The sequence below is a fragment of the Anomaloglossus baeobatrachus genome, chromosome 6 (assembly GCF_048569485.1).
Source record: "Anomaloglossus baeobatrachus isolate aAnoBae1 chromosome 6, aAnoBae1.hap1, whole genome shotgun sequence".
Lineage (NCBI taxonomy): Eukaryota > Metazoa > Chordata > Amphibia > Anura > Aromobatidae > Anomaloglossus > Anomaloglossus baeobatrachus.
Window position 1 is genome coordinate 399,399,077 of NC_134358.1, and position 25,068 is coordinate 399,424,144.

The 25,068-nt window shown below is 44.6% G+C and overlaps 1 protein-coding gene across 2 annotated transcripts in view; it reads left to right on the forward strand.

Moving 5' to 3' along the window:
- The window catches only part of SFRP4 (secreted frizzled related protein 4), a 71,828-nt gene that overhangs the window by 32,507 nt on the left and 14,253 nt on the right, over nt 1-25,068 (forward strand). Inside the window, exons 2-4 of one of the 2 annotated variants that reach the window (XM_075316581.1) lie at nt 13,671-13,751; nt 13,944-14,009; nt 20,728-20,926. In XM_075316581.1, coding sequence (XP_075172696.1) covers nt 13,671-13,751; nt 13,944-14,009; nt 20,728-20,926 — 346 coding nt within the window. The remainder of the gene's footprint in view (nt 1-13,670; nt 13,752-13,943; nt 14,010-20,727; nt 20,927-25,068) is intronic. The other variant, XM_075316582.1, reaches the window with a different exon arrangement.

Genomic DNA, 25,068 nt, shown 5'->3' on the forward strand with positions numbered 1-25,068 from the left:
GCACAAAAACGCAGCGTCAAAAAAACGCAGCGTGCGCACATAGCCTTAAGGAGATCAAAATCTTCTTCTTGCGTCCGATTACTCGCTGGTTCCCTGGGATATGTGAGTTTCTCTCTCGATTCAGAAGAAAAACTCCAATCCTCAGAGACACACCGGCTGTGTGTTCCTTCACACGCTTCTAAAATCAAAACAGAAACTCACTTCTCTTCTTCCACTCGAGCTGTCCATTAGCACACTTTCTGCAGGGGGAGCAGAACATTCCATTACCCCTCAACACGGGGAGGTTTCTGTCTCTTAAAGTGGCAGCGTGTTTCTTATTGTCCATAGCAGTAGCACCCATATCATATCTAATATCACCACGGCTCACGCCAGCTATGCGGAAGGATGGAGGTGGGCAGGATGTTTACGTCCCGCTCATCTCTGCCCCTCCGCTTCTATTGGCCGCCTGCCGTGTGACGTCACAGGGCAGGTATGTGCATGTGAAGCTGCCGTAGCGATAATGTTCGCTACGGCAGCTATCACAAGATATCGCTGCTGCGATGGGGGCGGGGACTATTGCGCTCGGCATTGCTGCCATCGGCTTGCGATGTCGTAATGTGCAAAGTACCCCTTAGGTCACGTGCACACATTGAATATGTGGTGAGTATTTTCCCTCAGTGTTTCTAAGCCAAGAACCAAGAGTGGAATAATCAGAGGAAAAGTCTATTAGAAACACATGCACTACTTCGGCATTTTTAACCCACTCCTAGTTCTTGGTTACAAATACTAAGGTAAAAAAATCACCAACTGATCAACGTGTGCACATGGTCTAACTTACTTAAATAGCACCATTAGTTTCTATATTGCTTTATAAACATTATTACAGTCCCCATTAGTGCTCATAATAAGGGATGAGCGAATGTATTCGCCACTATTCAGTGTCCGATGAATAATGGGGGTATTCGAGGTATTCGCTATCCGACGGCTAATATGGTATTCCCTCCGGTACTTTCATTTTCATTTCTGGACTTCCTGGCACCTTTTTCAAGCCAAAGAACACATCTGACGTTGCTTACCTTTACAGTAACGCCACAGCCATCTTTGTTGTGGTATTACTGTGATTGGCTTGGCCGCACAGCGTCATAGGGGCTATATAAGGCTGCTGCTATTTTGTGTGCACGCATTCATTCCTGAGCTGCCAGTGTAGCTAGACTGTACTGAGTGCGGGACAGTGTTTTTACAGCCAACTAACAGTCCTTCTAAGGGCTGAAGATATTTAGCATTAGCTGCTAGTGACTATGTAAATCATACAAACAGGTATAGGGACAGTGCAGTTCGTTCTATGAGATGGTGTTCCTGCTGCACAATCCAAAATAGTCCTTGTAAGGGCTGAAGATATTTATCATTAGCTGCTTGCGGCTGTGTAAATCATAGAAATAGGTATAGGGAAAGTGTTACTGCACTGCTTAGTCAGGTGACAAAAAAAGCTGTGGAAAGAAAAGGCGCAATAGGGTCTTACCCGTAATGACACAAGGGGGTGAATGCAAGTAGAAGCACTCACCTGGTAGGGTTGTGCCAGTCACAACCCCTTAGCAAGCATATATGTAGCATGGAAGGCAGCGGTCCTGCAACGAAGAGGTATATCAGACAGCAGGAGAAAAGCAGGTTTAAATACCACGCCAAACCACAGGAGTCCAGATAGTGTTAGTAAAATTCTTCCCTTTATTTTCACAGGTCTATGCATTTCGAGGACATGTCCGTCCTCTTCCTCAGGACAATGTACAGAGAATACTAAGGGCTGAAGATATTTAGCATTAGCTGCTAGCAACTATGTAAATCATAGAAAGAGGTATAGGGACAGTGCAGTTCATTCTATGAGATGGTGTTCCTTCTGCACAATCCAAAATAGCCCTTGTAAGGGCTGAAGATATTTATCATTAGCTGCTTGCGGCTGTGTAAATCATAGAAATAGGTATAGGGAAAGTGTTACTGCACTGCTTATTCAGGTGACAGCCGTTCCTGTTTTAAAGCTGCAAAACAAAAAAGTCCTCTTATTAGTGGTGCATACGGTCTGTTACTGCAGTGTGTAATATAGGAACAGCTTAGGGTACCTTCACACTTAGCGATGCAGCAGCGATCCGACCAGCGATCTGACCTGGTCAGGATCGCTGCTGCATCGCTACATGGTCGCTGGTGAGCTGTCAAACAGGCAGATCTCACCAGCGACCAGTGAACAGCCCCCAGCCAGCAGCGACGTGCAAGCGACGCTGCGCTTGCACGGAGCCGCCGTCTGGAAGCTGCGGAGACTGGTAACTAAGGTAAACATCGGGTATGGTTACCCGATGTTTACATTAGTTACCAGTGTGAGCAGGGAGCAGGGAGCCACGCACACTGAGCGCTGGCTCCTTGCTCTCCTAGCTACAGTACACATCGGGTTAATTAACCCGATGTGTAATGCAGCTACATGTGCAGAGAGCAGGGAGCCGCGCACACTGCTTAGCGCTGGCTCCTTGCTCTCCTAGCTGCTGTACACATCGGGTTAATTAACCCGATGTGTACAGCAGCTACATGTGCAGAGAGCCGGAGCCGGCACTGGCAGCGTGAGAGCTGCAGAGGCTGGTAACTAAGGTAAATATCGGGTAACCACCTTGGTTACCCGATGTTTATCTTGGATACAGCTTACCTCAGCTGTCAGACGCCGGCTCCTGCTCCCTGTTCGCTTCATTTGTCGCTCTCTTGCTGTCACACACAGCGATCTGTGTGTCACAGCAGGAGAGCGGCTTTGAAGAAAACGAACCAGGGCTGTGTGTAACGAGCAGCGATCTCGCAGCAGGGGCCAGATCGCTGCTCATTGTCACACACAGCGAGATCGCTAATGAGGTCACTGCTGCGTCACAAAAAGCGTGACTCAGCAGCGATCTCGGCAGCGAGCTCGCTGTGTGTGAAGCACCCCTTACTCACAGTCAGGGAGAGATTTAACCACTTAATGACCGAGGGCAGTAAAATTACGTCCTAGCGGTCATAACGTTACTGCCCGCAGTCTGCCGGCAGCAGCATGCCGCGATTGGCGCACATCTCAGTTGATTTTCACAGCTGAGATGTGTGCCTGCTAGGCACGAGCAGAATTGTTATCTGCTCGTGCCATTTAACCCCTGTAATGGCGCTGTCAATATGTGAGAGTGCCATTACAAACGCGATCGCAGTAAAGTTTTACTTATCGCCCGATACCGGAAGTCACGTGACATGATCACGTGACTTCCGGTGGTTATCATGGTAGCACAGGGTCATGTGATGACTCCTGTGCTAGACATGAACCACTTTCACTTTCGCTTTGTACGGAGGCCAGGGAAGCAGGAAGTGCACGTATCTGCTGTTTACAGCTGTGTAGCTGTGATTAGCAGATAGTGCAGAGCGATTGGATTGCTGATCGCTATAGCCCCCTAGGGGGACTAGTAAAATAAAAAAAAAGTAAAAAAAAAGTTTTAAAAAATTTAAAAAAAAACAAAAAAAAACTAAAAGTTCAAATCACCCCCCTTTCGCCCCATTGAAAATTAAAGAGTTAAAAAAATAAAAAATATGCACACATTTGGTATCGCCGCGTTCAGAAACGCCATATCTATCAAAATATAAAATCAATGAATCTGATCAGTAAACGGCATAGCGGCAAAAAAATTCCAAACGCCAAAATGACATTTTTTTGTCAACACAACTTTTGCGGAAAATGCAATAACAGGCGATCAAAATGTAGCATCTGCGCAAAAATGGTACCGTTAAAAACGTCAGCTCGAGTCGCAAAAAATAAACCGTCACTGAGCCATAGATCCCGAAAACCCCTTATATAAAAGTAAACTTATACATGTTTGGTGTCTACGAACTCGCACTGACCTGAGGCATCACACCCACACATTAGTTTTACCATACAGTGAACACAGTGAATAAAATATCTCAAAAACAATAGTGCTATCGCACTTTTTTTTGCAATTTTTCTGCATTTGGAATTTTTTTGCCGTTTTCCAGTACACTATATGGTAAAACCTATGATTTAATTTAAAAGTACAGCTCGTTCCGCAAAAAATGAGCCCTCACATAACCATATTGACTGAAAAATAAAAAAGTTACGTCTCTCAGAAAAAGAATGGCGAAAAAAAAACGGAAAGCGAAAAATCGGCCGGTCGTGAAGGGGTTAAACCTGTCCTAACATCAGCTACTAATAATCAACAATCTCAGCACTGCTACATCCCTTGTGTCTGTTATACTAGCAATAAGTATTACAACTTGCAAAAAAAGGTTCCAAAAGTGTAAAAACAATGGGTTCAGGTGTAGTGTAGTGCCTGTCAGCCACCATCTCAATTCACTGTCTGAGTGTTACCAAATTTTTATTAATACTTGGTGTCAGTGGCACAACATGTCCCTGAAGCAAAATACCTTCATAGCACCAAACTAGCCTAATTTTGGGGATCTTCATATCGTACACAACTTAGATAGTGGCCTGCTGCAACTAACACACAGTCTCAGTGTTACCCAATTTTTATTAATACTTGGTGTCAGGGGCACATCTTCTGCCTCAAGTCCAGTACCTTCCTAGCAGCAACCTAGCATACTTTGGGGGCCTTCATATCTTACAGAACCTACATAGTGGCTTGCTGTAACTAACACACAGTCTTAAAGCCCTGTCACACACTGAGATAAATCTGCGTCAGATCTGTGGTTGCAATGAAATTGTGGACAATCAGTGCCAGGTTTGTGGCTATGTACAAATGGAACAATATGTCCATGATTTCATTGAAACCACAGATCTGCCAAAGATTTATCTCTGTGTGTGATGGGGCCTTCAGTGTTACCCAATTTTTATTAATACTTGGTGTCAGGGTCACTACTTGTGCCTCAAGGCCAGTACCTTCCTAGCAACAACCTAGCATACTTTGGGGGACTTCATATCCTACAGAACCTACATAGTGGCTTGCTGCAACTAATACACAGTCTCAGTGATACCCAATTTGTATTAATACTTGGTGTCAGGGTCACTACTTGTGCCTCAAGGTCAGTACCTTCCTATCAGCCACCTGGTGTAATTTTGGGGGCTTCATAGTTTACAGCACCTACATAGTGCCTTGCTCTTACTAAAACACAGTCTGCGTGCCAAAAACCAATACTAAAATAAAAGTGTTGTCAAACCCGGTTTTCTTTTGGGGCTGAAAGACATTCACAACATCTTTGTCGACCCATCCAAGTGGTAGTTTGTCCAATAAAGGTACCTTTTGTTTTTTAAACTTACAGAAACAGCTATTGTGAGAAACTATTAACACAAGTTTAACAAACCGGCATAAGTGTTGTTCCACTGCCTGCAGAAAAGGTCACGTTAAAGTATTCCCCTTCAAATAATCAAACCAGAAAAATGGGAAAAAGGCGGTAAGGGCCGAGGACAAGGTGATAGTGACAGCGGTGGTCGCCAAGCAGTGTGATCGAGCCAAAGAATAAGGTTCCTGATTTATCTACCTCTGTTTTCCTATCCCAATTTTCTTGTCCACGTGGGAAAGCACTCTTGCACCCTGAACAGTGCGAACAGGTAACGAGTTGGCTAGCAGAAAATTCCTCCAGTTACTTGTCGAGTAGCAAATCCCAAGGGTCCACACAGACAGACTTGAGTAGCCCAGAGGCTGGCCCATCGAATCCTCAGCCTGGTCCTCCTTCCTCACATCATCACTATTCTAAGAAAACATATGACACCAAAGCAGGTTACTCTGAGGAACTGTTTACGGGACCCTTTGACCTTTCTTGCCTCTCACCGTGCAACACCACTAATGCAGGTGAGGCCGTGGTGTGCAGTGATGCACAGATCTTTGAGCACCCAAGGCCAGAAGAAAGCCATATTGTTGGCCGTGACATGCTAGGCAATCAGGTGGAAGTGTGGAGGATGATGAGACACAGTTGCACTCAGGTCAGCCTGAAACCTCCATTCCCGAAGATGTTGACCTTCAGGAATTTGAAGACGACCTGGTCGACGATAAGGTGACTGATCCACATGGACGGGTGGCATGGATTGCAAGAGCAGCAGTGCTGAGGAGCATATACCCATAGTCCGCAAAAAGGCTGTAAGACATAGGGTTTCGACCATTGCCAGAGGTCAATCGACTGTGCACATGACACCACCACCTGTGGCATCTCAGAGTCCAAGGATCTATGCACCACCTGTGCCATCTCAGAGTCCAAGGCTCCATGCACCACCTCTGCCATCTCAGAGTCCAAGGGTCTGTGCACCAACTCAGCCATCTCAGAGTCCAAGGGTCCGTGAACCACCTCACCCATCTCAGAGTCCAAGGGTCTGTGTTGCTGTGTCGCCCGCCACTCCCAGGGACATCTATCCACCTGCAGGGACGCCGTGGGGACCCACCCTGTTGGTACTTCTGGCGACAGGTCAGTCAGGTTTTCTTTATTTGGAGTCGTGACGCCACTCACGGTTTGTGGTCAGGCTATGGGTTTCCACCACTGCTATTTGTAATGAGCTTCTGGGGCTGATGGCGGTAGCAGCTAGATGTTGTGGCCTCCCGTGAGTGAGGCGGGCCCTAGGGACTCGGCTGTGTATGTGTAACCACAGGTCTTAGAATAACTCAGTCGCAGTCCAGAAAGTCTTTCAACTTGTTTACTCACTTTTAGTTGGTTGGTGAGATACCCGGGCGATGCTGAGATTATACCAGGTGGAACCAGGAATTCCTGCAGGCCATTCTGAGGGTAGCTATTAACTCGCCTTCCTTGCACTTCTTTTGTTTCGGATAACCCCTGACTTGCAGTATCATGGGATTCATCCAGGGAAGTCGCTACTGCCTTTCCTCCCCATTCTGGCCTGTTTGGACCAGGTGAGATGGCTTCTGGCCCTATCTCCTTATGGGTCCCCCTGTTGCTGCTGAGGCTTGATCTTTGTATCTTTGGTGAGGAACCTCTAGCCCCTCACCGGCAGGTTTAGCAGATCAGTAAATTGATGTCTTGCTCTAGGGACCTGCTCCCTGTGTGTGTCCAATCCCCAGTAGTCCCCGTACTTGACTCCTCTCTTCAGGTGTCTTTCAGACTGACTTTCTGGTCACTGTACTCCCCCGCTAACAGCTACCACACATACAGGGTCTGACTAGCGTGGCTGTACGTCTGCTTCCTTCAGGAACTTCTGTACACTGCCCCAGACTTTCTTGCTCCTCCTCCTTTTCTGACTGCCACTGCAACATAGCTTCCAGCCCCTCCACTACACCCCTTGCTGAGAATTGAAAGCTAACCCCCTCAGGGCTACCCAAGGGTCCCCTCTAAAGGTATGGGAGACCTGGCTGCTATGTGTCTGTGTGTACACACCTCATTCTTGCCTTTTAGAATTACCTGGAAGCAATGTCCCAGATGGGTGTAGTACTCTGTGGTGCCTGACCAGGTCAGGGGCGCCACAGTGCGATTGTGTGGGAGTTTTTTTTCAAGAGTGCTTCGGACCAAATGGTTGCCATTTGTCAAATCTGTCAGACCAAGCTTAGCAGAGGCAAAAATACTTCCATCTTGGGCACTCCAGCATGAATAACCATATGTTAGACAAGCACACCACTAGGTGGTTGACAGCTCTAGGTGAAAAACACGATTTCCAGACTCAAAACTCTGCCACTTCCCCTGGGCTGCCTTCTTCCCAAAGTGGTGTGCAAGAAGGTGGCGCTGATGCCTCCTTCTCCCAACCTGATGTTGACCAAACTCAATCATCAACGACATCAGCTTTGATGTCCCAGCGTTCCGTTCAGTTGTCCTTACCACAGACTTTCGAAAAGAAGCGAAAATACCCCGTTACGCACCCAAAGGCAGAAACCATAACTGCACACATTGCACGATTGATATCCCTTGAGAAGTTGCCGTATTGGCTTGTGGGAACAGAGGCTTTCCACAACCTCTTGGCAGTTTTAGAACATCAGTACTCTGTGCCTAGCCGCCACTATTTTTCTCGTTGTGCCATCCCCGTGCTCCACAATCACGTGTCTGTAAACATCAAATAGGTTCTCACCAACGCCATAACAGGGAAGGTCAACTTAACCACAGACACATGGACAAGCGGAAGTGGACAGGGACGCTACATCTCACTGACGGCACACTGGGTGAACCTGATGTCGGCTGGTACAGAGTCTGAGCCAGCAACATCCCATATAGTTCCCACACCCAGAATAGCGGGGCCCACTTCAATTACAGTTTATGTAGCCTCCTACATAGCAACAACTCCCTCCTCCTCCTACTCTTCATCTGGCTCCTGTGCATTCTCCTCAACATCTGCCGGTGTCCAACCGTTGACATCATTCCCCAGCTGGGATTTCTGCAGCTCTGCATCGGCTAAGCGTCAACACGCTTTACTGAAGCTCATCTGTATCGGTGACAAATCACACATGGCACCTGAGCTTTTGAAAGAAATAACTGAGCAGACAGATGAGTGGCTTGAGCTTTTAGACCTCTGTCCAGGGATGGTAGTGTGCGATAATGGTCGTAATCTGGTGGCGGCTTTAAAGCTTGGAAAGCTTTTACGCATTCCTTGTATGGCCCACGTTGTAAATTTAGTAGTTCAGCACATTCTGAAGAAATACCCTGGGATACCAGACATACTTACCAAGGTACGACATATTAGCGCACATTTCCGCAAGTCATCTCCCTCTTTTGCTGGCCTGGCAGTGCTGCAGCAGCATTTACACTTGCCTCGTCACAGACTAATATGTGACCTCCCTACGAGATGGAATTCAACCTATCATATGTTGGCCAGGATCCATGAGCAGCAGAGGGCAGTATCCCAATTACAGCTGGAACATGCCCGTCAGACGCAGCTGCCAGACATAAGTACTGCCGAGTGGGTGTGGATTACAGACATTTGTCAGGTCTTGGAGAATTTTGATTACTGTACCAACATTGTGAGCAGTGAGGATGCTGTTATCAGCATTATCATTCCACTGATTTGTTTATTGAAACGCTCTCTGGATGGTCTGACTGACCAAAGTGTTCATGCACCCGAGTTGTCTGTGGATCCAGACTTCCCAATGGTTGCTAGTAATTCGCACAACCTCGGTTAACAAGCTCAGGCCACCTTTGCTCAGCATCATGAGGATGAGGATGAGGAGGATGATGAAGAACAGGAATGCTTTGAAGTTGGTAACCAAGGCATTAACAACCCAAGCTTCAGGGATGTCCACCATGGATGGACTGAGGAGGAGCAGGAGGAGGAGAGAGAGACTGAGGAGGAGAGGAGGTTTAGGGAGACAGAATGTATTCTTAGCAGTGACACACAAAGGTTTCCAGTTCGGAGTCTGGGACACATGGCACAGTTCATGTCACACTGCCTTTCTCATGACTGTCGGCTAGTCCACATTTTGGTCATACAACAAATACTGGTTATGTACCTTCCTTGACCCACGCTACAAAGATAAATTTGCTTTGCTACTTGTGGAGGCAAATAAGGATTGTACTACGGAAACATTCAAGAGGGCTGTAGTGGAGCAGTTGATGAAACGATTACCCTCAGATCATGCTGGCGTCAGAGGTAGCGTGCCATCTCACGCAACAGGATTACAAGAGAGGGCTGCGCATAGTAGGAGCAACACAGGCGGGGGACTAATGTGCCAAAACGGGTCAATTTTCCACAAACTGCCAACTGCGAATCAGATAACGGTAGGGGGAACGATGACAAGGAAGGAACAGTTAAGTAAGATGGTGAGGGACTATGTAGGTGACCGTAACAGCGTGCTTTTCGAGTCTACTGTTCCCCTTAACTATTGGGTTTCCAAGCTCAACACTTGGCAAGACCGCTTTGGAAGTGCTAGCTTGCCCTGCTGCGAGTGTGTTGTCTGAGTGTGTTTTCAGCTCAGCAGGGTCAATAATAACAGCTAGTCGCACACGACTATCCACGAAAAGTACAGACAGTTTGACGATGATCAAAATGAACCATAGATGGATTGCCCCAGAGTATCTCAGGCCGCCTGTTAACAAGACCCAATAATAAGTGTAGCCCCAAAATTTGTATTTCTTAAGTTCAAATGAGTTCCATTGTTTCTCATTCAAGACTATTTTGTCTTCTATCATCTAATGACACCGCATGACTAATGTAACTTGTTATCCTGCTGCCATGTTATTGTTTGGCCCAATCACCCAGGGCAATATTTTTCAAGCCTTTGTACATTATGCACTAGCACAAGCACTGTCAAGGCTACACTGCCTAGAACAATTATTTGTCAGGTAGTCTCTATTTGTGTTCTTTATTGATGCTGTGCTCCACGGTGTGTTACACATGGCTCCCTGCAAAATCAAAATTTATTTTATCTCCTTGGCATGTTATGTCCTGTTGCTTATCCTACCAGTTTTGTAAAAAAAATAAGCTGTTGGGAGCTTTTGGGAGTACCTTGTGATGCTTAGCTACATGGTGTCTGAACCACTACTCTCTAGGGAAACAGAATGTATTAAACTCCTTGGCATATTATGCCCTGTTTCTTATCCTACCAATTTTTATAAAAAAAAGCTGTTGGGAGTACCTACTGATGCAATGCTCCATGGTGTCTGAACCATTATTCCCTGGAGAAACTGAATTTTTTTAAATCCTCGGTGTTAGCTAGTGGAATAAAGCCTGAGTTCCAGAGTGAAACAACTGCCACTTCCCCTTGGCTGCCTGCTTCCCAAACTGGTGTACAGGAAGGTGGCGCTGATGCCTCCTTCTCCCAACCTGATGTTGGCCAAACTCAATCATCAACGATATCAGCTTTGATATCCCAGCATTCCGTTCAGTTGTCCTTACCACAGACCTTCGAAAAGAAGCGAAAATACCACGTTTCGCATCCAAGGGCAGAAACTATAACTACACACATTGCACGATTGATAGCCCTTGAGATTTTGCCCTATCGGCTTGTGGGAACAGAGGCTTTCTACGACCTTTTTGCGATGTGAGAAAATGAATGCATTAAACTCCTTGGCATGTTATGCTCTGTTGGAAATCCTACCAATTTTTTTTAAAAAAGCTGTTGGGAGCTGTTGGGAGTACCTTGTGATGCTTAGCTACATGGTGTCTGAACCACTACACCCTAGGGAAACAGAATATTTTAAACTCCTTGGCATGTTATGCCCTGTTGTTTATCCTACCATTTTATTTTTAAAAAGTTGTTGGGAGTACCTACTGATGCAGTGCTCCATGGTGTCTGAAGCATTATCCCCTGGGGAAACTGAATGTATTATACTCCTTGTCATGTTATGCTCTGTTGCTTATGCAAACATTTTTTTTTTAAAAAAGCTGTTGGGAGTATCTACTGATGCAGTGCTCCATGGTGTCTGAACGACTACAGCCTAGGAAAACAGAATGTTTTAATCTCCTTGGCATGTTATGCCCTGTTGCTTATCCTACCAATTTTTAAAAATAAGCTGTTGGGAGTACCTTCTGATGCTGTTCTACATGGTCTTTGAACCATTTTCCCCTGGTGAAACTGAATTTTTGTTTAATCCTCGATGTTAGCTAGTGAAATAAAGCCTGAGTTCCAGAGTGAAACTACTGCAAATTCCACGGTGCTGCATGCTTCACAAACTGCGGTCTAGGAAGCAGGCGATGATGCCTCCTGCTCTCAACCTGTTTTTGGTCAGATGCAATCATCATCAACGACATCAACTTCGATATCCCAGCGTGGCATTCATTTGTCCATAAAACATACCTTTCTGAATCATTTCAATAGAATTTCAATAGAGGGCTACTGGAGCCGGTGGTGTTGGTGGAGGAGGAGAAGGGCAAGACCAACACCCAAATGGCCACATTGGCAATAGCACTGTAAAGTGTTATGGAGTACGTATTCCAACTTTCACACTAATGATATAGGGAATGCAGAAAACTACAAATGACTGCCATCCCTCCCCAATGTATGTTACAGGGCCCACCTGAGAACCCTAAGAAGTCTGAGATTTGAGGATAGCCAGTGGCCCTTTCTACATTTGAATAGAGGGCAACTGGAGCCAGTGGTGCTGGTGGAGGAGGAAGAGGGCAATGTCAACATCCCAACAGGCACATTGTAGCTGACCTTTTAACGTGCTGTCAATTATGTCCCAAAAAAGGAGGTGTGAGACAGACACCAATATAATGTATAAGTTACAGCCCTTTCTAATTGAAAAAGAAGGTAAAATATAAAAAACAAAACTAGTGAACATATGCTAAAGTGTTTTTTTTGGAGGTCGGGGCTTTATTTGATGTTTTATTACAGTGATTAGGCGCTAGAAACTGTTTCTTAGCAATTTCCCCTCTTTTACTTTGGTTTGAGAGCTGTTCTGGCGACGTAAACGCTGCGTGCTGCTCTGACCACGTTATTCAAAGACACCAGAAATGCAGTCAGGCACCTTCTACAGGCCGTGCCCATACTGTTTCAGCCTTTTTCCATCCATTTCGGCCTTTTCCTCAGTCACCACAGGTCACCGACAGGTCCGAAGTAAAATTATTCTAGTTTCCCATAGATTTACATTGGGGGTCGAATATTCGCGAATACTCGAATAGCGGCGAAGTATTTGTCGGATATCCGTCAAAGCGAATAATAGGGTATTCGATCATCCCTACTCATAATCTTACTTTCCTTTTAGTAAAGGGTGCTTTACACGCTGCGACATCGCTAGCAATAGCTAGCGATGTCGTACACGATAGCATCCGCCCCCGTCGTTCGTGCGACATTTGGTGATCGCTGCCGTAGCGAACATTATCACTATGGCAGTGTCACACGCACATACCTTTTCAGTGACGTCGCTGTTGCTGCCGAACAATCCCTCCTTCAAGGGGGAGGTGCGTTCGGCATCATAGCAACGTCACTGCGGCGTCACTAAGCGGCCGCCCAATAGCAGAGGAGGGGCAGAGATGAGCGGCCAGAACATGCCGCCCACTTCCTTCCTTCCTCATTGCCGGTGGACGCAGGTAAGCAGATGTTCGTCGTTCCTGCAGTGTTACACACAGCGATGTGTGCTGCCGCAAGAATGACGAACAACATCGTACCTGCAGCAGCAACTATATTATGAAAAGGAGCGACGTGTCAACGATCAATGATTTTTGAGGTTTTGCGATCGTTGATCGTCGCTCCTTGGTGTCACATGCTGCGATGTCACTAACGGCACCGGATGTGCGTCACTAACGACGTGACCCCGACGATATATCGTTAGCGATGTCGCAGCGTGTAAAGCACCCTTAAGTCTTTGGCATTCTATATTTATTGCCATATGACATATAAAGCCCAGAATCATATGGTTAAGTTCGTCTGTATAGAATTTCAGTTGCGCAAGTCACTTAACCTTCTGTAAATTTGCAAGTGTGTGATAATAAGAGGTAATGAGCGGAAATTGCTTCAGCACCTGTTTAAATAACTGGACTCATGAAAAAGGGAAGATGTTTGGACCATTGGTTATTTTTTGTTTGGCTTGGCCACCTCAGACACATCACATTAGATCCTTCTATACACTGGAATCCTGTCTATAGTTGTGAAACTTCATTAAATTAGAAAAAAAAGCTTTAATAAAGCAATAAAGTAATAGAGCCATCAAAAGCACACATATATTTAATACTGCTAAAAGCATTTATACTGCAGATGTGGAGAGACCGTCTTATCCGGTTCAAGAGGTGTATTTAAAGACTCAAGTTTCTCTTGGTGTGTTTGGCACAGTGCTGTTATTTTCATTGGCAAATCCTGTCTTGTTCTTTTTAGATATAAAGTGGACGGAGTTTACACAAGATGTCATACTCCCAGAAAAACCAAGGGTGAATCATTGCAAAAGTTTAAACATTGGTAAAGTCTGTATTTTCTTATGATAACTGATCCTTACAATGTCTTGCCCTTTAGAGGACACACAGAACTATTTTGTTATTTGCTAGTTTTCTAAAAAACAAAACAAAAACTTTTTTGTTTTTTATTTCTTTTGTATTTAGCTGTTACATTTTTATCTTTGTTACTGTAACGATTTGCTTTCTTTCTTTATAGATCGTTGCAAATGTAAATCAATCAAACCTAGCCTAACTATGTATTTGGCAAAAAATTACAGCTATGGTAAGTGACAGCAATATATTGTACATATAGCAGCAAAACAAACACTTCATTTTGCTTTGGCTGATTTTCTGCCTATCTAAGAAGTTGATCAATGCTTGCTTTCTTTCATTTTCCGTACTTAATAATTGCAAGGGGTGTAAGGCTCTGTGCGCACTGGGAAGTGGAATTTTCTTGAGAAAATTCCGCATGCCCTCAAAGATTACCGCACCCGCGGTAAAAAACCGCGGGAAACCGCACCCGAAAACCGCATGCGGTTTGCCGCGGTTTGCTGCGGTTTTACCGCGGTATTATTCGCGGTATTGCCGCGGTTTTGCCGCGTGCGGGTTGGGATGTGCTTTATTGCATTCAATGCAATAAAGCACATTGAAGAAAAAAAAAAAAAAAAAGTCATTTAATTCTGAGAGTAGATAGACAGAAGAATAGATAGAGGGATAGATAGATAGACAGAGGGATAGATAGAGAGATAGATGACAGATCGCTGCATTTCCCACGGTCGGCAGTGAGTTCACATTACCGGCCGTGGGAAATGACCGGTAATTACCTCTGCTGCTTTCATTCAGCGCTGTGTCTGTGACAGTCGCGGCTGGATGGAAGCAGCGCTGGACGTCGGACCTGGATTACGCCGGAGCTTTGTTTGGGGGGGGTTAATAAAATGGTGAACGAGGCTTGTTTGTTTTATTTAAAATAAAGGATTTTTCTGTGTCTGTGTTTTTTTTCACTTTACTTACGGGTTGATCATGTCAGCTGTCACATAGACGCTGCCATGATCAAGCCTGGGGTTAATGGCGGTGGTCCCCCATCACCATTAACCCCTTGTATTACCTTGCCACCACTGCTACACGGTGGCAAGAAGAGCCGAGGACACGCCGGTATTGTCGCATATTTCATGCGACAGTGCCGGGGCAGCTGCGGCTGATATTCTCGGCTGCGGGAGGTGGGAGGGAGGCAGGGGACATTAACCCTGCCCCTCTCCCTCCCCAGCCTGAGAATACCGGGCCGCCGCTGTGTGCTTACCTCGGCTGGAAGGTAAATATGCAGCGGAGCCCACGTTCTTTTTTTTCTATATTTCCGTTTTCTTTCTATGTGTGTTCTATGTGTCTGTGTCTATGTGTTCTATGTGTCTGTGTGTGTGTTATCTGTGTGTGTGTGTGTGATGTGTGTGTGTTTACTCTGCACGGCTTCGTCTTCCTGTAATGACATCACTTCCCTGCAAAACCGCAAGCAAGTGATGCACATTACCGGAGGTAAACCGCAAAATACCGCAGGGAATAACGCAGGAAAACGCAGTGAACCGCACAGAATTTGCTGCCTGCATTATTCCCTGAGGGATTTCTTGATTAACATTGAGTCAATGGAGTGAAATCCCGCAGCGCTGTGCGGAAAAGAAGTGACATGCACTTGTTTTTGCTGCGGGATTCCCGCAGCAAAACATGCAGCTGTCAAATTCCGCCCAGTGCGCACAGGATTTTTTTTCTCCATAGGATTTGCTGGTGATTCACTGCAGAGATGTTATGAACATTTTCTGCAGCGAAACATGCAGCAAATCCGCGGCAAAATCCGCGAAAAATCCGGTAAGTGCGCACATAGCCTAAAGCTGTAGAACTCTGTACTCAAAACATTGTATATGCTCTAAATAAGCAATAAGATTCAATTCACACTGAGAGTAAGCATACCAGGAGTATCTCCCAACTATAAAAACATATGTTTCTATAGATTTAAATAGCTTAAATGGAACCTGTCATATCCAGAAATACAATTTACCTGCTAATATAGGGGTTAATCTTTTGGTAAATTGCATAAAAATGCTGTATGTGTTTTGTAGTTATATTGTGTTTTCAGCTAGCCCCTGTTCACACCTGTTAGATGTGTGGGTCAGTCTTTTTGATATATCTGATGAGCATTGTAGTCACACCGCAGTTGGATGTCCTGGATAATGGATTATGTTAGAGCTTCTAGCAACACGTTTTTAATAAATTGGGGAATGAGAGAAAGTGTGTGGGAGTCTTTATTCAAGTAAACAGGTTTTTTTTTTCAGTGTGTGTGTGAATTAGTAATGAGGGTGTCTGATAGACGCCTATCCAATACTAACCCATGGGCTTGAAGCCAGCTGATAAATCACAGGTGACATCAGAACCCATTAACCTTTTACCCTGATTACCAACACAACTGAGGAATTGGAAAGAGCCAGGTAAAGAAGCAGAATTTGTGCATCTCATGTGGCAGGACATTTCTGGGGTGGCTGCAGGCTGCTATTTTTAGGCTTGGTAGGCCCCAACATCCAGGGACATTCCCAGCTTAATAATACCAGCCCGCAGCTGTCATGTTTTCCTTGGCTGATTATAAAAAATAAGGAGACTCCACTTTTTTATTTTAAATGATTTTATTTTTTTTACTTTCCAGCAGTGACCTGGAAGTCAGAGATGCATCCAGGCATCTTTCCTATGCATTTTTCCAGCCTCCACTGCCTCCAGCGGCCCGGGGTCTGATGGAAAAATTTGCCATTGACTTCTGTTATACTCGTTACTCGAATCTAGCATGTCTGATCATCGGACTCATTCGATTAGAGTAACAAGCACTCAAGCATTTTAGTACTTGCTTTTCATTATTTCTTTATTGTAATCACAGTGAGACAATAGAACTCTATCCCATAATGACGTAATGATTGATTCACTAAAAAAGTTCAAAGAATGCCTAAATGCCGTAATGAAAAAAAATAATATTACACCTTTTTTGCATTAGATTCTGTGATGGATTGTTGTTCCAGGGATCTAGTTTGATATCCATGTTATATGTGGATTCAGTATAGAATTTTCCCCTAATATGTGGCAATAAGCATCTTCCACATGGAGTTTTTGCTGTTGTCTAGATCTACATGTTAGAGTAGAGGTTAAACTTCATGGACTTTTGGTCTACCCTCAATCTTAAACATTATGAAACCTAATTTTTCTTTGCATCTAAAAATCATAAGTTAATGGTACGCCAAAAGCAACAGCAGCAACAACCACTGTATGTATGCTGTGTATACACGTAAAATTTTTACTAACAAAATAATTAAGCAAAAAAATCTGTAATCTGTGATAGGCACACTTTATGAAGCAGAGATGTAACACCCCACGGGCTCGGCTGCGGCCACCGAGCCGCTCGGGTCCGTGCTCGTGTACTGCAGGTGGTGGCTCGAGCCTCTCACGGACCCGGGGGTCACATCGCTCTGCAAGGGGGTTGGCGCTACGTGCGGGGAATGCGGGTGTTCGGTTTGGGAATGATAGTTTGTGACGCCACCCACGAGTTGTGGTGATTGTAGACACCACCGCTGTGGTGAAGGTATGGGGACCCACGGGAGTGGTGTAGTGGTGCAGTTAGGTGTTGACCGCTCCATGGGTAGGGGATGTTGGTCCCGGGGCCCAGTTGGCGAGGGCCGGGGTGCAGAGTGGAGGGTTGCGGTGCAGCGCGGCGCGGTGCCGGATGGCACTTGTGTACTCACTCTGACACGACACTGGAGTCGCTGGTAATCCAAACGGAGTGATGAACGAGGCCCACAGCCGGCTGCAGCTTTTCCAGTTAGGTTGGCAATGTCCGCCTTTCTCCTGCACCTGTGTGTGAATCTTGACTCCTGTGCCTAGGCACCTGTAGTCCGCTCCCCGGCGTGTAGGTGTCAGAGGAGCCTGTTTGCCCGCTGACACTGGCCCTCTGGATCTCTTGCCTTTGGCGGTGGCACTTATCCGGAATGGTTGGGCTGTTGCATTCAATCGTCAATCGGGACTTAGGTGGGAATGAACCCCTGAGGTCCAGAATGCAATCAGTTGATTTGACTATGGTGGTGGCTTATAACCTAGTTCAGGGTCTGAGTACCCTGCCTGGTGCTCTGGTATCCAGTTGTCTCCCCGGTTCGGTTCCGGCGGGCCACTACCCTGCCCCGGTCCCCTACGGTTTCACCGGTCATATTCCCGGTCTCTTGCAGGCGGCCACTACCGTCTGCCTCCTTGCCAATGGTGACTGGGCTCCAACCCTGCCACCAGAGTAGTCTGTGGCAGGCCTGAGCACAGGTCTGCTTCTCGACACAACCTCCCTTCTTCACTGTCAGAACTCCTCTCTCTACTCACTTGAACTCGACTCCTTAGGTTCCCGCCTCCAGGCCTGTGAACTCCTCGGTGGGTGGAGCCAATCGCCTGGCTCCACCACCCCCTGGTGTGGACATCAAACCTGGAGGGTGGTGACAAGGATTTCTATGTTTGACTGGTGTTACCTAACTGGAAGGGGTGTGATGTTGTGTGTGTGACTATCTGGGACGACCTGGATAGTCCAGGGCGTCACAGACACTCACACAGGTAAAAAACTACATTTTTACTTTTCTTTTGAAATTTTTTTTAACACAAGTTTCCCATTCCCAAAAATGAAGGACCAACAACTGCTAAGTACATAAAAACAACAGTGAAAACAGTGTTGGTATGGCATGTATCATTACGCCAAATTTGACTAATTAAATGTTTGTATAAAAATTGGCAGACAGTCTCAGTGTTATTTTTTTTTTTCTATGTTTTAAGAACAATTCTTATCTTTCCAAATAGCACAAAACATCACAAAATAAAATAGTGGTAACAGGCTGCAGTAATGGCGTGGAAATTATGTAAGTTAAATTAAACTAATATACAGAAGCAGGTGTGCAAAAAATTAATAGTACTGTTCGTGACGCACAAACTTTATGAGGCAGTCAGAAAAGTTAAATGCCTTTTTCTTTCAACTATATCGTTCCTATTGTTTCTTAAGCACTGTAACCACAATTATCAGCTCCTATCAATTAAATCTGTATTATTCTCTTTATGGCCGGGGCCACATGGGGACTAATGGGATCCTCGCATGACACTCGGCTCACGCTGGCAGCACAGCAGGAGCCGAGTGTTATGCGATCGGACCTCAGCTGCGGGGGGAGGGAGGGATTTATCTCCCTCTCTCCTCCGTAGCCGGCTATTGCTATTCTCGCCCTGCACTCGCGGTACACCAGTGTACTGCGAGTGCAGGGCGATCTTTCTCTCACCCCATAGACTTGAATGGATACGAGAGAAAGAAACTTGCATTACAATCGCAGCATGCTGTGATTGTTTTCTCGGTCCGATTAGGGCCGAGAAAATAATTGCTCATGGGTGCTGGCACATAGGTTAACATTGGACCTAGTGGAATAAAATGTTTTATCGCATTCCACTTAGTCCGATTTTCATGCCGTGTGTCTTATGCCTTACTCACACACTAATCATCTTCACTTCTGCCCTTGCTTTCACACTTTACCGTCATTATATTTTATGGCTGTATCTCCCTATTTCTATTGCTATGCTGTGACCTGTGAATTCCTCTCACCGTTCAAATTTATCACAAAACGGCTGCTGCATTTCCTGCTTCTGCTTATATAGAGACTATGATAGGCTTTCTTGATTGGTTGTGCTGTACTAGTGATGTAATAGCTGCCAGTTTTTATGGGGAAGCCCAACCAACCATACCTGAGGTCATATGGGCGTTCTCTGGCTGATGCTTTGTCTGTAACGTAAAAAGGTTGTGTCCATTTAAGGCAATTAACACTAAGTCAATCTCAAATTTTCCAAATTCTCCAGTTTCAGCAGATTCCTAAAAATTATGTATGAACCTCAAAGATCTCAATACTGTCTCCCATCCTAGTATATATGCCCCCACCCTTGGCCCATGCTGGTGTATACGCCCCCATCATAGTATATATAGTCCCTGTTCTGCCTTTACATAAAAAAATAAATTTACTCACCTCCCTCCTCTCCATCACCACGCAACTCCTTTTCTACAGCTCAAGAGCCTGCATCTGACATCGGTGGGAGCATCATGGAGCATGATGTCACTGCCACGTGTCTCCAGACACAGGCACATCGATGTCAGCTGCCGGCCTCTGATTCGTTAGCAACGTGCGTAGAGGTTCCAGGAATCTGATGAGTCTCTGCATATATATATACACTTCAGCTGGATGTGTATCCTATGATGCATTTTCAGCTGAAGTAGGGGCTGGAGTTAGCGGGTCCCCTCTACCCCCGGGCCCAGTCGCGGTTATGAGCTCTGTGACCACAATCGTTATGCCCAACCTATCAAGCTTAGTTTGTCACTGAGCTTTACAGGATTATGAAGATGTCAGCCACTTGGCTTTCATAGGCCTCTAGCTGCCATGCTAATCCATAGGTGTTCTGTGTTCGTATTGTGGTGACCGATTGGAAATTATGTGAATGCAGCAACAACTCCATTGAAATACTACTGATAGATATTTACAGCAGCATCTAAATGGATAACAGTAGCTGGCATCTACTGAGTTCAGCTCCCGAGCCCCTTTCACACAAAGTGACCCCACGATGATGCACATGTAAGTCATTTTGCACTAAGGGATTAACTCAATATGCTTGTGAAAGTACAATAACATAATATAATTGATCAGCATTTTTAATTGTCAGCCAGGGAAGAATTTGGGAAAGAGGAATGGGGGGAAACAGTATTAACCAATGGATTGTAGTATTGCGTATCACTAGGAATTGTCATAACTTACTGATGAGTGGAAAACTGACAGCTCCAGCCCCACTAATCTACAGATTGGTGGATAGCCAGCTGGTAAGTTAAATAGTGAAAGTCTCTGTATAAAGTAGTATTGGAGTGGTGCTGTGCTACATGTACATCAAAGATACACCATCTCTAGAAGTTTAACCACTATTTTCTTTTCTAGTAATCCATGCAAAAGTAAAAAGTGTCACTAAAAGTAATTGCAATGAAATAACTACAGTGGTGGAAGTGAAAGAGACATTGAAGTCTTCGACAACTATTCCTCGATACCAAGTGCCTCTTATCACAAACTCATCTTGTCAATGTCCACAGTTACTTCCCAGCCAAGATGTCCTAATAATGTGCTACCAGTGGCGTTCAAGGTGAGAAATGGCAATATCTTGTAAAAAAAAAAACAGTTGCAACAACAAAATGCTTATAGGGGGGTATTCCCATCACCAAGATCCTATCCCAATGTGTAGTCGTAGTGATAATAATAATATTGGAAAACACCTCCAATTAGAAATGTAGTATAGTTTCTCAATTAGCTATGTTGCTTACACAATGTAGGATATTGCATCGGCTTAGGTATCCATGGCTACGACCAAGTATTTAGTGATAGTCACTTAGCTGTTAGTGGTCGTAACCATGGATACCTACGCTGCAATGTCCTACATTGGGTAAGCAAAATAGATCATCAGGAGAACTATACTACATTTCTAGTACATTTCATTATTATAACTACTATATATTGAGATAAGATCTTGGAGACATGAGTACCCCTGTACAATTATTATTATTATTATTACAAACGTATTATTGTAAGATTCTCATAAATATTCTATATTCAGTCATTCTTTTACAGGTATCTGTAAAAGGGAAACACTTTTTAGGCCCATGTATACAATCATATGACATAAAGGGGTTGCCCAAATAGTAGACAACCCCTTCTTAAATACTTTGCTCTCCAGTATAAGATAAAAGTAACAGATACTCACCTCCTCCAATGGCACCATTCGAGAGATGTTGGTGCTGGGTTTCCCATCACTTGTGTGATATTGTTATGATGTGTTAGCCCTGCAGCCTATCAGTGGCAGTCAATGGACTGCAGTTCTCACACTCACTTCCAACATCCGAGCGCAAAGCTGTGTACTGTATCTGTTATTTTTCCTTTACGATGTGGAATATATCACTTAACAAATTTTTGTCTGAGTAGTAGACAACCCCTTTAATGCTGGAGACCTATTTTTATAGAAGTATCAGATCTAATACAGTGATATCAGGCTAGCTTTTCCAAAATTCTTTCTTACGAACTGCCATTTTGATGTCCTTAGTCCTTGTAGGGTACATAGACCTTTAACACTTGTATTCGTGAGCCCTTAAGGTGGTTCACCAGCCAATAAATATATTGAAACAAGCTCAGACTGTTATAAAATAAGAAAACAATCAATATTCTTAGAATCAACTGCAGCTTCTATTTTGTTTACATGGTCCCAGTTGGTGTCTGCCTCAAGGTCATGTCTTGACACACCAGAAACATAAGGTGTTGCCTTCTCTGCCAATCACTTCATGAGGGGGTCACCACATTGACCCCATATCTAGTGTGTAACAATGGAATCCAAGAGGCAGAGATCAGTGGGACCAGGTAATTGTCAGAACAGGTGGGGAGGGGGCCATTTAAAAAAAATTAGACTGGTTAGACAACCCTTTTCAAAAATACCATGATTCCTGACTTGTCGATTAAGCAATTTTTTAATTTCCATACTTTATCAATTTATTTGTTGACTTCAATTTACCTCCTCTGCAATTGTGGAATGGTGGAAGGGGGTTTAAAATGAGTCAATTGTCAGGGCTGTATCTTGATGAGTATTTTGCACCAGACAAAACCAGAATTGATCATAAACAGAAATGGAGTATAATGAAAACAATTCTACCTCTTTGGTATTTGGGACTTGCTACTGGTTTTGTCATCCAAATACTCATACAGAAGTGGCCTAAGAGTGAAATGCCACCTATTTTACTTCCATGGAATTCATTTTTGCACTGTTGCCATCTTTTGTTTATTAATGAATATAAAAGAAACTACTGTAAATTCTTTATTGCTATTGGTTGAATTGTATTGTTTAAACTTTACTGGCAGAAGAAATGCATACTGTTCCCATCTATGTATAAGGCAAGTTGTATACTGTGTTCAATCATAACTAAGGCATCTAACATGCCCATAGACTATTGTTAGCAGATGCATTAAGGCCCCGTCACACACAGAGATAAATCTTTGGCAAATCTGTGGTTGCAGTGAAATCATGGACATATTGTTCCATTTGTACACAGCCACAAACCTGTCACTGATTGTCCACAATTTCACTGCAACCACAGATCTGCCGCAGATTTATCTCTGTGTGTGACAGGGCCTTAAGACTAAGAGATTATCATCTTGGTATATATTTGGGTGGAATGCAGTAGTATATCTTTCTGTCTATTTACTTCTTTTTCAGATTGCTACAGAGAAAGATAATAAAATCAGCTACACTCACCAACCCTTGCTCCAGCACTGCCTCTCCGCTGCTGTTCCCAGTCTTTATTGATCGGCTGTAGCAGTGACATCACAATTACAGCCTAAATGACCACTGTAGCTCATCATAAAGCGGGCTTTACACACTGCGATATCGGTCCCGATATCGCTAGTGTGGGCACCCGCCCCAATCTGTTGCGCGACACGGGCAAATCGCTGCCCGTGCCGCACAACATCACCCAGACCCGTCACACATACTTACCTGCCCGGCGACGTCGCTGTGACCTGCGAACCGCCTCCTTTCTAAGGGGGCGGTCAGTGCGGCGTCACAGCGACGTCACTGAGCGGCTGCCCAATAGCAGCGGAGGGGCGGAGCTGAGCGGGACATAACATCCCGCCCACCTCCTTGCTTCAGCATAGCGGCCGGGAGGCAGGTATGGAGAACTTCCTCGTTCCTGCGGTGTCACACGGAGCGATGTGTTCTGCCGCAGCAACGAGGAACAACCTCGTTACTGCTGCAGTAACGATATTTGAGAATGGACCCCCATGTCACCGATGAGCGATTTTGCACGTTTTTGCAACGATGCAAAATCGCTCATCGGTGTCACACGCAACGGCATCGCTAATGCGACCGGATGTGCGTCACAAATTCCGTGACCCCAACGAGTTCACATTAGCGATGTTGTAGCGTGTAAAGCCCCCTTAAGACTCAGTGGTTATGGTATAGTCAGCATGAGACCATTCTGCTGGAGTCCTGGGTGCTGTAGTTCTGATATCACCCCTAAAGACTATATACAAAGACCTGAAGCAGCAATTGAAAGTCCCTTCTGGTGCTGGGGTTTGTGAAGGTTAAGAAACATAGTAAATGGAAAACCCCTTTAGTGATATACAAATAGTCATGGCATTGTCTAAATGTTATCTGGACATAAGTCTTGTTATATCTTAAGGCAACACTCCAGCATTTTATTTCTCCAGTGCTGGGGCGGTGCTTTAAATCGAAGTCCCTTACCCCCTGTCTTATACTTAGCCTTTAGAGTTTTCATCCTTTTTACGTGTCACTCTGCTCATATTGTCGGCCTGTAACATCTGACTGGCCAGAAATCAGGAGTTACATCTTAAGTGCTCAAAGCAACTCTATGAGAGCTAGAACAATGCCAGAATGAGGCTCTCATAGACGCATTGATTTGTGACCTCCAACACTCTCCATGAAACATGGGAGCTAGCAAGTCAAAAATAGCCAAAGACCTACCAAAGTGATGCTAGAAACAGATGAATGCAGCAGCAGGTGAGTATGAGACAGAGGGCAGGAGATACATTTAAACACCATTCCAGAAGGGAAGTAAAAAAACAACCCTGCAGTGGTACTTTATATATAATCTGCAAACCATGGGCTTCAATAATATGCATGCAAGTGTATGTAAAATACTCTACGAGTCTTTAGCTGTACTTTCCATCACCAAGTCTCAGGGAGAACCATGACAGGATGTAGATTACTTACCTAGAATACTTTTAGTTCTCGACTAAATAAACATTATTTTTTAGACCGTAACAACTCTATAGCAAATGACTTATTCTCATCTAATGCCAACATGCTAGTACACTCTGTCAGACACAAATCCAAGCAGGAACTGGATAATTACACTTTTATAACTGTCAGATTTTACATCTAAGGTTTCGCAAAGGTCAGAAATCTAGTTATTTTTCTTTGGTGTCAGCCCTGTAATAATAATATTTGTTTGAGTAATATTTTAGTTAATTGTTAATAGTGGTCAGTTTGACAATGTAAAGAAGTTATTTTTTTTCAAATTGGTATAGCGGTTATTCCACAAAACAACAAAAATAAACTGATCTGAGCACACCACCAGGATCCGATCAATCACTAGAATTAGCCTTCCATTGTGGGGGAGATTGGAGTGTTGGTCATGCATTCACACTGCCGCTATATGTAAACTCATTGGCTTGGTTCCACGGTTCTAATGATCATTAAAGAGGTATTCTTCAAGGTCCTATCCC